Source organism: Botryllus schlosseri, chromosome 9 (genome assembly GCF_051294905.1).
Source record: "Botryllus schlosseri isolate E-star chromosome 9, Bs_hap1, whole genome shotgun sequence".
Lineage (NCBI taxonomy): Eukaryota > Metazoa > Chordata > Ascidiacea > Stolidobranchia > Styelidae > Botryllus > Botryllus schlosseri.
The window spans coordinates 12,017,222-12,029,872 of NC_137244.1; the positions used below are offsets into that span (position 1 = coordinate 12,017,222).

General features: G+C 42.0%; 2 protein-coding genes across 4 annotated transcripts in view; both read left to right on the forward strand.

Annotated features, from left to right (window-relative positions):
• The window catches only part of LOC145446552 (alpha-1,3-mannosyl-glycoprotein 4-beta-N-acetylglucosaminyltransferase A-like), a 257,727-nt gene that overhangs the window by 243,600 nt on the left and 1,476 nt on the right, over positions 1-12,651 (forward strand). The window contains exons 2-3 of the mRNA XM_080324891.1: positions 1,221-1,996; positions 5,534-5,799. Coding sequence (XP_080181017.1) covers positions 1,232-1,996; positions 5,534-5,799 — 1,031 coding nt within the window. The 5' untranslated portion in view covers positions 1,221-1,231. The remainder of the gene's footprint in view (positions 1-1,220; positions 1,997-5,533; positions 5,800-12,651) is intronic.
• Positions 1-12,651, forward strand: part of LOC145446523 (glutamate receptor 2-like) — an 85,238-nt gene that overhangs the window by 21,299 nt on the left and 51,288 nt on the right. The gene's annotated exons all lie outside the window — the stretch shown is intronic.

The window sequence follows — 12,651 nt, forward strand, 5'->3', positions numbered from 1 at the left end:
CAACCATATAGTTGTTTTCATGAGCTGGTTCGGTGTAGCAAGGTTCTATTACTATCCGCGACAACTATGCCAGCCTTCACGCTCGTGGTAGTTTACCAGAATGAGTACAGTCGCGACATTTCGCCGCTTGAAAGTAGGCCACGACGTCGCGGAATCTGGCGAACAAGCTTGCTTGTTGTTGAAGACTGCGCATGTGATATGAGTAAGTTCTAAGGGTGTTTGAGGCATACATACGTTTCAGTTGCTGAGATTGGGAAGTTTTGAGCGATAAGCGACCGTGCTGACTAAAGACATGTTATTGCTCGTGGTTTCAGCCGCAGAAAGCCGTGATCAGTATCAGTAAGGCAATTGCCGTTTGTTTGTACTTTCGGATGACGTTTAGCCTATTCAGTTGAACGACATGACTTAAGAGTCTTCTGTCGTTTGTGGTGAAACGGTTATGCCGTAAGCAGAATAGAGGCAGCTTTCCGAGAATTTTCGGGTCATACGATTGTCACCGGAGGTAATCTAATCATTTCTGGCAAACTTTCATGTACTACATGACTACACGCTACACTAGTACGACGCATGTACCGGGTTGTATTGATTGGAGACGTATGCTTTGTTGTTATAAGTCGCCATCATATCATTAGTTCCTTACAAGAGATAATACACCACCATAGTGATATTTTACCATAATGAAACAACTCGACTGGTAAAAAAAATTAGCTCGACGTGGATATTTTGATGATGATATCACACTGCTGTAAACATCACGTCATTGTGTGGCGTGAAAAGCCTGTTTTACTAATATATTGATGAGCTTCTTGGAGGTACAGAACTTCAATATACAATTAAATAGTATATTCATATTGAAATGAACCCGAATATTTTCGGCTGACACTCGTCAGGGGTAATCGTCAGCAACTAGTAGAGAATTGGAAAGAACATTGTATATCAACAATCGTATCACAAAATATGACGTCACCAGCATGAAATTTCGAATGAGAGAGCGTTCAATGTATCACCTAAAAATAGTACATTGAACGCTCTCTCATTCGAAATTTCATGCTGGTGACGTCATATTTTGTGATACGATTGTTGATATACAATGTTCTTTCCAATTCTCTACTAGTTGCTGACGATTACCCCTGACGAGTGTCAGCCGAAAATATTCGGGTTCATTTCAATATGAATATACTATTTAATAATATATTGATGTAACTGTTTTTACAACATAGACTGTCATTAGATGTTGGTCGAGTTGTGCGTTAGCTCCGGTCGGGTATGGGCGGGAATACTCATCATCTACATATTCGCCATGCTGTACGGAATACTTGCCCTGGTCGGTGATCCGAACGTCAACCGTAAGACTAGCGATGTCGTTCAACCTCCTTTAAGAAGCCCCAAGGACGACGCTGGCCCTGGGCTCGTGTACGAGGATGACTTGTTCAAGATTTCGGCCTTCAGTGACGACTCCAACGCATATCCGCAAGGGAGTTTACGCAACCTGCCAATAGACTTTCCCCTCGCTCACGGCCTGGCGAAGCCGATGCCTGCAATAAGAGCTGGCAGCGTCCGTGCTAACGCTACATTAGCTATCGGCATACCTAGCGTACAAAGACAGGGGCAAGATTATCTGACGCCGACACTGGAGTCGCTTTTTCGGCGTTTGACTGACGAACAGAAAAAGGACACTGTGTTTATAATTTTCCTGGGCGATACGGACATCGCCTACCTCGACGAGCGCGTGCGATCGCTTCAATCCAAATTTGCGGACGAAATATCAGCCGGAGTACTTGAAATCATAGCGCCGCCGAAGTCTTTGTATCCGGACTGGTCAAAAACCGTGCGTTCCAGCTTTGGGGATACGATAGAGCGTTCGATTTGGCGTTCCAAGCAGAACTTGGACCAAGTATACCTGATGATGTACATTTACCACTTGAGAGCCGAATACTACCTCATGCTGGAAGATGACGTCATCGCCACGTCAGACTACGTGACCAAGTTGAAAAAGGTAAATATTTCCCTGCTGTAAATGTTGAAGGGACACTGCGCTCTAGATATAAGTAGAAAATGCGATAAACATCTTGGCAGCAGCCATTAGGTAGATGGGAGTCGGATGGTACATTTTGTAAAAATCTATTTGCTACAGTTTTTGAGGATAATGGCTGCAGCCATAATTTTTACATAAGTTCAATTTAAATTTGAATTTGAATTTGAAACCACATATTTAGGGCGCAGTGCCCCTTTAAGTTTGAGAATGTTTTAAGGCGCACAAGCACTTTATTAATAGGGTATATTTGTGTGAGGTATGATATCATCAAAGCGAAATCCGAACCGTATAGTGTATGGGCCGTATAGTGTATGGGTATTTCAAAAAACCTGTGCCCGTTAAGCAATCCGAAGCTGAGTAATATTTTGTTGATAGCATTTCGCGAGTGTGTCAGGCCGGTTGTAGTGGGTACTTTTCCACATGCCGCTGACTAGTCGCTACCACTCTTCGATAGCGCTGTGGTGTATAAACAATAAAACACGGTAATTGTCATCTACTTCGGTAACTGCGCTATTACAACACTTTTTATAGCATTAGGATTAGTCACCACACAAGGTCGGCGATCATTAGGTTGCTGAAGTCCATTTATCGAATGAAATCCGCGAAACGGATTTGCAATTCGCTACTCCACTTTTGCTGACGGTCGTTCACGCTAAGAATTGATCGACAACAAGCTTCGCGTTGAGTAAAGTGATTAATACCGTAGCGATATTACTAGTGGTAGGGAGTACAATTTCTTGGTCGTGAGCACTGTTCGTTCTAAGCTGAGCGCGTGCTCGATTGCGCAGTGCTGACACGGTCTCTGCGCGGAGGAATTGTAAGCTGCGCACAAGAAAGCTGAAGTGATGACCCTTTTTGTAGTAAACACTAGGGATGGTGTGAACCTCTGAAAGGTTCAGGTTCGTGTGAAAGCGAACCTTTTTAAAAGGTTCTGTGTGAACACGAACGTGAACCTCATGACGTCACGCGACGTCATATTGCTAATTCCAACCCTATCCTTCAATGAAGTGATAGCCTATATTAATGTACACGATACCTAGCGACGACTCGGGCCACATAATGCCACAATGCTGAAGTACATATTCGCGTTTTAAACGTCGCTAAATGTATCAACTGTATCAACTTCCGGGGTAATTAAATGATATAATACTCCCATAAAATCAATAACATCCGTCGCTTTGCCAACAGTTTCGACGAGGACCTGCCCGGGAATATAAGCTTACGCCGTAACGGTCTTGGCCAGACCGGACAATGTATTCAGCGTCCGAGTATTGCTACATGGATATTGAGCAGGGTGTAAAACCGATTTCTTTTTGCTATCGATATTAGGCTACCCCACAGTTATACAGCTGTAGCCAACACAATCGTACGGATATGGTTTTAATTATACAATAAACATACGAAGTCAAGATTGACCTCTTATACGCCCGCTAGATTTGTTACATCAAAAAACGATATCAATCGCATTGTTTGGTTGAATAAGCATCATTTGCTGACTACATGAAGTATATTTCACTCGTAATGTTTTGTGATTGCGGGTCAAGCTCACAGCAGAGAGTCACTAAATATTCACAAACGGAAAGCTGGATATTTCGAGCAAACTTTTGTAACAAAGCAAGTAAAATTTTTGAAATGGTCAAGGTGCATGCTCGTTTTGTGTTGATTTTTCATGCTGCCAGCGCCATGCATAGAGTGGCCCGCAGTTGAAATGCAATAAATTCGAATAAAAAAGTTATAATGAACTGAAAATTGTGATATATGAAATAGGTTCACAGTCCAGAACCTACCAAGGTTCTGTTGTGAACGCGAACCTCTAAATTTCAGAGGTTCACACACAGAACGCGAACGTGAACCTCACGTTCACACCATCCCTAGTAAACACCGCAAAATTGACGAGAAAAGTGGGTAGTTCGGCAGTCCAATCAGAGTGATGACCGTTTTTTGTAGTCGTTACATCCTGTTGTCCAAGGGACCGCGCGGCGAGTTGGTGAGTGCGCGCAGACTCGTGAAAAATTAGAGGGAACATTGGTCGCGAGTACAATCACTTTCGAAATACATACCCTGCATTTTGACGGACGACTTGTACCGCAGGGCTGGTTGAAACAATTTTCCGAACGGAATTCACCGTTTATCAGGTCACCGAAAAAAACCTGTGCAGCAAATTTGATCATATCTGACCAGTAGAAACGAAGGGAGGAGAAGGAGATTTTGAACAATTTTACTAATAATAGTATTTACTGTGGCAAATTTCGTCAGCACCCCCCGGCCATGCATCGTGTTACATGCTTGCCTAAAGGAAAGTGATGCTTCCTTCGTGTGTGTTAACGCGTTTTTAAGCGGCCTGTCATCCAGTTTGAATGAAAACATTGCTAATTAATTGAAACATTTATGGCTCCAATGTGATGAACATTAGTTAACGTTAAACCACGCCACTATAGCTATAGGTATGATTGTATTATCATGCGGATTGCCAATCATTGTTTGCACGGTAAGGGTACAAACTATTAACCACTGATTTTGAAATGTAAGTAGTTCTAGTTGGAGATCTAATTGCGCATTTTAAATAATTCAGCTCTAGAACAATTAGAAGACTAGTGTCGTCGTTTGGTGTGAATAGCGATACCGGCGTTCTGTTCAGTGATGTTTATGCGCCCGTTACTAGCTGGGAATCGTCACTATACGTAGAGTGGCGTAGCTAGGGGGTGGATTTCGAGGGTCGAAGTCGCTCCCATTTCCAACTCGAAACCCCCTTTTTACGATGCCAATTCTATCTTCAATATTTCTTTGAATTCATAAATTTGTACTATCAGTGATTAGTTGTGTTTTAGTTAGTTGCAGATTTTAAAGATCACTAACTCTAGTAGGCTACTAGTTGCGCATTTTGAACAGTAGTTTTTACAAGTCTGATTGAAATATATCATTACTTGTTTAAACAAAATCACTGGGATTCGGCGTTTCCGAGTCACAATTCCGCGCAAATGCAAACTAACGATGCGTGTCGATTTCATATGTTTGTATTGACAGAATCTGCATGACTCGGTGGTGGTGATTGATAAATTGCAAATGATGTAATATGGTGTCATCTTTTCAGGCGAATATTAGTTAATAAACGGCGGAATATTTATCCTTCTTGTTCGAATATCACGATTTTGATGCATTCATTTATCGTTTATCTTTGGAAGCTTGAATTCATAAGTTTGCAATCCCTTCTATTCCCAACTGTCATCGCGGAGCCGCGGGAAGTAATATCATGCTTCAATTGGACCCTCGACTGTTAACGATTGTGGTTTAATGCAAGCACATCGTCGCAGTACAGACAGTACACGTTTGAATGATAAAATCTGATCAACACAGCGCAATGTGCAATATGGTTTTGTATCGTTTCATTTATATGCTTCTGGAAGTTACTTGCGGGCTTTTTTATAGGCTGCGTAAAACCACAATCTCCGAAAGCCCATTGTATGGAAACAGCGATTCAGAATCTTCTTACTTTGACAGGCCGTAGAAGCCAAAAAGAACGACCCTTGGGTCTACATGTCGTTCTGTGGCCTCGGTGCGATCGGAAAGCTGTTTCGGAGGAGGACTTTGCCCGCATACGCCTCCTTTCTGCACACGTTTTGGAACGCGAAGCCCTTGGATTGGCTGCAGGTCGACTTCGCGCGGTCCAAAATCTGCAGCTACGACGAGTCAGAAAAGCTTTGCGTCAAACGGTTGAAAACCGTAACGCCCGAAACTCAGCCGTCGCTCTTTCAGCACATCGGAAAGTAAGTGCTGTTTTATCACAATGTGGAATGTGTACGCCGCTCTACGAAGTCTGGAACCCCCTACTATATGTGAGCTTTTCGATGGCTTACACTTCTTTCGTACTGCGTTATCAATGGTGTCACTAAAATTGAAGACGTGTACAGTCCAACGTCAATCTATCTTGTATTTTGAGAATGCAGCTGTATTCACGAGAGAGGTTTTTAAACATTGTGTATTGCATTGTATAATATGTACGCTGCGTAATATTCCGATGTCTCACATCTCCTGCGTGCAGTGGCATTGTCAGTGTCATCAGTCATCACTGCAATAGTAAAGGTGTGTACACTTGCACACTCCACCCCAGGGTGGGCTCATGGTCAAATCGCATTGTCTTGAAACTACACTATAGGGCGGTATGAATCAGTGTAGATTAATCCTCGGAGTTGACGAGATGAGTGCTAGCGTCCCATAGCAGTGGCCTATGGCTAGAATGGTGTACGAATCAGTCTGTGTTCACTGATGCAATTGTTCAGCACAACGCATAGCATTGTGTTTCTGGCAAAGCGATAAAATTCAAACAGTATAGGCATAGGCAGACAACGAAACCTGGACATGAGTAATAGTCGACTTGTAAACGTAGAGACAAGAGATGCACGCAATTATTGCACACTTACGGAACTTCGAGCAATCACCTCATGTAGAAGGGTGCTGAACAAACGACTGTTTGTATATTGTTGTATAATATACAATATACGGCACACTGTCCTGTTGAATGGGGAGCTATGAGCTCACTATAAAGACCACCACGCTCTCGGATCATTATATCATAGTATTGAGGAAAAAGCTATAATATGACAGTTGCTTGACTCTGTCTTTGAAATATTCCCCTCCCGCGCATTAATCTGCCCGTGAGTGGGATTAAAATCCGCACAAAGTTTGGCAATTGCAAGCTTTAAAATTACCGCGATTGCAGACTTTTTGTAAGTAACCCACGATAAAATCTCTAGTTCGATAGAGCTCCGTGGGATGTGTACTCGCGTCCTGTTGTTTCATTATTTTTTCGCCCAGGCCACGAAATGTTACAAACGCCGTTAGCCCGCATGGCCCAATTCTTGCCGCCACATAAAAATAGAATAAGTAAATTTGTGCGTGACCGAGAAGCGTGTTGGCCCGACCGTTTTAACGGTCAGACGTGTTGCCTGTGACACAAAACTATAATTGGAAAGTAAGCATATGAAGTGATTTATTCTGATTGATTGGATGTCTAATATACGTTTAGTAACGTCGCCGTTAGATTCTACTTAGAGTGGATACGGGAAGTAGGGCTACTTGCCTAGTTTGTAATGTAACTTACCTTATCGGAAATTTATAACCCCATAACTACATATTATACCACTTGGGCTGACACTAACTAATTAACCAGACAAATAAATAACAATGCGTCACAGTGGCACAGACTGATTCATACTGACACCGTTTTCGCAGTGGATTTTTGTTAATTTCGATGCATCCATCCTTCGAAATCGTCAATTTCGAATGCTCTTAAGAAATTTGTCAATTCCCGTGGATGCGTAGTCCATTGATTTCCGATTTCATCATGCAGTTATATCATCGTATTTCTCTATATTATATATTTATAAACTCTAAACCGAACCTCTCCCTTTATATTACAATGAAAGAATGCGATAAAAGAATGAAATGCCTTCGTTATATTAATTTAAATCCGCCTCAAAACGCAGAATTCTACGGTACATATCAGGGGCGGGCAACGTACGACCTGCGGGTCGGATGCGGCCCGCGGACAGTTTCCCGTCTTACATGATAATGCAGCCCGCGGCACAGTCTGCCGCGATTCCCCACTACTTGCTTGCTTGCTGGAAGCGGAGATATTCCCGTTGAAAAATTTGGATTATGAATAAAATAGTATTTACGGTGACCAATTATTTTCAATTATTTATTATAGTGCCCACCGTAAATACTATTTTATTCCAATCCAAATTTTTCGACGGCAATAACTCCGCTTTCACTGGTTGGAACTGAACCAAATTTGGTGAACATCGTTTCTATAAACAACCTAACACTTTCATGGGGGGAAAAGAAAATTTTCAAATTTTTTGTTCTTTATTTTCATATAATAAATAGAAACTTTATTCTCCTGTAGCAATGCGGCTACTGGTTGGAATTGAACCAAATTTGGTGTATAGGCTTTAGGGATGGTGTGAACCTCTGAAAGGTTCAGGTTCGTGTGAACGCGAACCTTTTTAAAAGGTTCTGTGTGAACACGAACGTGAACCTCGTGACGTCACGTGACGTCATATTGCTAATTCCAACCCTACATTTCAGTGAAGTGATAGCCTATATTAATGTACAGATTGTACACCATACCTAGCGACGACTGGGGCCACATAATGCTGCAATGCTGAAGTACATAGTGACGTTTTAAACGTCGCCAAATGTATCAACTGGGGCAATCAAATGTTATGATAATCCCATAAAATCAATATCTTCAGTCGCTTTACCTACAATTTTGACGAGGACTTGAAAGGTAATATAAGCTTACGCCTTAACGGTCTAGGCCAGACCGGACAATGTGTTCGGCGTCTGATTATTGCGACGTTGATATTGAGCAGGGTGTAATGCGGGTTTCTATACTTGCTACCGAGATTACCCCTTAACAAGCTATACAGCAGTAGCCAAGACCCCAATCGCGCAGATTTTGTTTTTATGATACAATCAACATATGGAGTCAAGATTGACCCCGTACACCTGCTAGATTGTTTACATCAGACAACGATATCAATTCCATTGAGTGGTTGAATAAGCATCATTCGCCGACTACATGTAGTGTATTTCGCTTTAGATATTGTGTCATTGCGGGTCAAGCTCACAGCAGAGAGTCAATAAATATTCACAAACGGAAAGCTGGATATTTCGAACACACTTTTGTAACAAAGCAAGTAAAATTTTTGAGATTATCAAGGTGCATGCTCGTTTAGTGTTGATTTTTTAGGTTGCTAGCGCCATGCATAGAGAGGCCCGCAGTTGAAATGCAATAAATTTTTACCAAAAATGCGTTAATGAAGTGAAAATTGTAATATATGAAAAAGGTTCACAGTGCAGAACCTACCAAGGTTCGTTTGTGAACGTGAACCTCTAAATTTCCGAGGTTCACACACAGAACGCGAACGTGAACCTCGCGTTCACACCATCCCTAATAGGCTTAAATTAGGTAACCTAACAATTTTATCAAGTAGCCAGTCCAGTCCTATTTGCGAAAAAAGTCATTTTTGCAGCCCCCTAATGGAGACTGGCGCTTGCGCGTGAGCTCGTCAAAGCTTACGTTATCTTACTTTACATTATTACATTATCGGCATTTACGATTTACTCAACCCTAATGTTGTTTGTGGTAATCATCGTGTTTGTCGACTACGATGGTCATTTACACCAGGCCGATATTTCTTAACTTTGATTCCGTAAGCGCGGCACATTTCTAGGCTTTTGTAAGACACCGCTTATGCCAGTGGTCGGGAACCTATGACTCGCTAGCCATATATGGCTCTTTTGGGCATAAGATATGGCTCTTTGCGAAATTTTAATTTTTGTGAATAATTTAATAATATTGCAGCAACTTGGTATTAAATCCACAGCACGACCAGCATAATTATTCTTGTGGCAGTATAACATGTCATTGAGAGGTTAATACAGTGGCGTATTCTGGGTTAGGGGCTTGGACCCCCTTTTTCAAATCCTCAAGTTTATGTTGCTGTCGCGCCGGCGACCAAAATCACTCCCAAATTTGATGTGTACCCGCCACAGAATCTTAGATTGCACGATACGTTGATTGATTGAGACTCGGAAACATGGCGGACCTGTATCACAATTCAGTTTTCAAATATGTGTTGTCTTCTTGATATACGGCGAGAAATGAACTGCCGTGGAAGTGACATTCGCAATTACAAATTCAAATTACAAACAACGCCATAGCTATCCACGTTCTTGATTGATAACGTAGCTTTGTAGTCGCTGCTAAAATATTGTCGCGTGGCGCAACATTATGTTAGACTACCGTCGAATACTTTGAGAATTGAGAAGTCGAATCGAAATCATTGCGACAATTACATTCAATTATTAACAGTTATTATAAATTCTATGATATTTACGATGAATTGCGCTGTCAGAGGTAAGACATGGCCCGGCGGTGCGTCATTTATGCCTCACCTCTCCTTTCACGCTTTGTTTTCGAACAATAATGAGGCAAGTGGCGTGATTTTGATAGTAAAAATGTTAAAAATCTAGTAGATTGGTGAGGGACTGCCTCACTTGCCCCCCATGACCCCACCTCACTGACGCATCACACATTACATTGGGTACTGGGTATGTATACTGCTGTATAGTGACCATGTTTGGCTCCACCTAAATACGTATGTCATCATGGGTCCTCGCATTTACAATAGCATCAAGACGAACCTACGATCTCGTATAACTGACGAAAATCTCAAATTTTGTATGAAGCTTAACCTCAACAGTTATCAACTAGACTAAAAAACCATCAGGAATACATGCAATACCAAAAGACGCACTAACTGTAAAAAGATTGTAAAAAGTAGATTCATACTCTTATTGTTCGAAATTGAAATGTTGATTTTCTTAGGTGCGAAAAGTATCATATGCCTGTCAGTGCAATACAATTAAAATATCTAACCTGGAAAAGATCTATGTAACTCAAGTTTCGCATACTCCTTACTCAAATAAGGCAACCAGCACGATTAGCCTACGAGTTTTTACAGAGAAAATACGGTGCGAACGACGAATCCCACGTAGCGATTTCTAATTTGCGCTATCATGACGTCACCGTTTTTCAATTGTGACGTAGTATTTGATTGATATGTATGGCTCTTTGGGAGTGAAAATGGAAAATAAAGGGTCAATATGGCTCTTTGGACGAAAAAGGTTCCCGACCACTGGCTTATGCGGATGAAATGGCGAGGAAGAGCCTCGAGATGAACCTCCAACACACCCGACTCGATCCCATTGGTGTTGTAGCTGTAGATGTGGATTATACCACTACGCTATCTCGCCACCTACTCAACCCTAATGAATTGATATCTTGGTAAATTTGGGGTACCGGGCTTATCGAAAACCTTGAAATCTTTATTAAGGATTGCACCGTATATTGATTGATCAGAGAGAAGCAGACATGGCGGGCGGCGGCGCCTGTGCGACGATGCTGTTCTCGAATCCACGTCATTATCGGCGAGAAATGGCTTTGAAGTGACATTGCTGTCGATAAAATACATTCATTAAATACGATTTATTCCTAGTATATGTGGATAAATGGACGAATAATGTATCGGTTTAGCAATCCGATCCGCCGGCCGCCAAGCACCTATTTTTTTTTATATTCGGCCCGCCGACTGGAGAAGTTGCCCGCCCCTGGTACATCTAATCCAACAGCCTAATGACCTGAATGACCTTGAGTTATGAGAATTTGTCCATTACTCTCTAGTACGCAGCTCATTTAACCGCTGTGTTATATTGCACTCGACAGTAAATAAATTGTCGGGTAAATATCCACTGATGAAATCCAGGCACAGAACCCGATACCGGTTAAATATACCTGGGATTTTATTTCGGACTCCCTTTCTCAAAAAGGAATTGGTTAAGCGACAGTAGTGTTGAACTTGTGATCTCGGCAAACCGCAGACTTCACTTTTAAGGATGTACCATTTAGATACGGATGGAACATACAGCAATGCTAGTAATCCTTGTTGTAGCATTTCGACTATTCTGTTCTCATAAATTTTGTGCAAGTCACTGGGTATAGCGCCACGCCATAGCGGTTATGCAGTCACTGTCGCTGTGACGCCTCTCATTCTTGCTTAGGGCCTACAACGTAAACAAAATCGTGTATTGCGCCGATTTCCACCATAGTGGAAGGTGTAAGTCAGGTAGTATTTTTCTGGTACAAAATTTTGCTTTTACATTCATTCCAGTTGGTGAAAAAGAGTGAAATGCACCTCTCATCATGAAGATGTATATCTGTATACCCCGACGGTGTATTGGGTTCTTTTGACGTATACCACCTTTCGGCACAAGAAAACATAACCCACCCCATAGCCTTGATATATCTTGAGTGTGTTTGTGTTTTCACCTATTGGAATGGGTGTTTAAGCAAAATTTATTAACACAAAGTCCCGATTTCCTGATATGCACCGTGCGCTATGGTGGAAATCTGGGAATTATACGAATTGTACAGTGTAGGCTTGACCAGGATTCCAGTACTGCGAACGTTCCAATTTTGTCAACTACTCTGGTCACTTATTAGCCTGCTGCCAAGTGAAGGCCCGTAAGGACTTTTGGGAGGAGATGTGTTCTTTATAGCCTATTATATATAGTAGATACGTTACGTTACACATATATATACTATATAGCTTTGACGAATGGTATCCGGGCGTGGCTATATAAAGTTGGAACGTAGTGCGGTACCGACCTGGACCTCTGGAAATTCTAGTTTTCTAGTCATACTAATTGCGAAATGCCGGTAATCTAATTTGTAAAATGTCTCTATCCTGTAATTAACGCTCGAGCATATTCCAATCTAATTTCTGGTTTCCCGGAAAATGCTAACAGTCGTAGAAGTGGCGAGATAGCGAAGTTGTATGATCCACAGCTACAACACCAATGGGTTGCGGGTTCGAGTCCGACCTAGGTCGACTCCAGAATTTCTACCTAAGTGTTGGAGGTTCATCGATGCGCCTCCTCACCACGTGATCCGTGCACGCGGTGTCTTAAAAAAGCATAGAAGTGGGCCCTGCTACAAGTCGGCATATACGGAATCAAAATAAAGACGATCGGCCCGGTGTAAATGACCA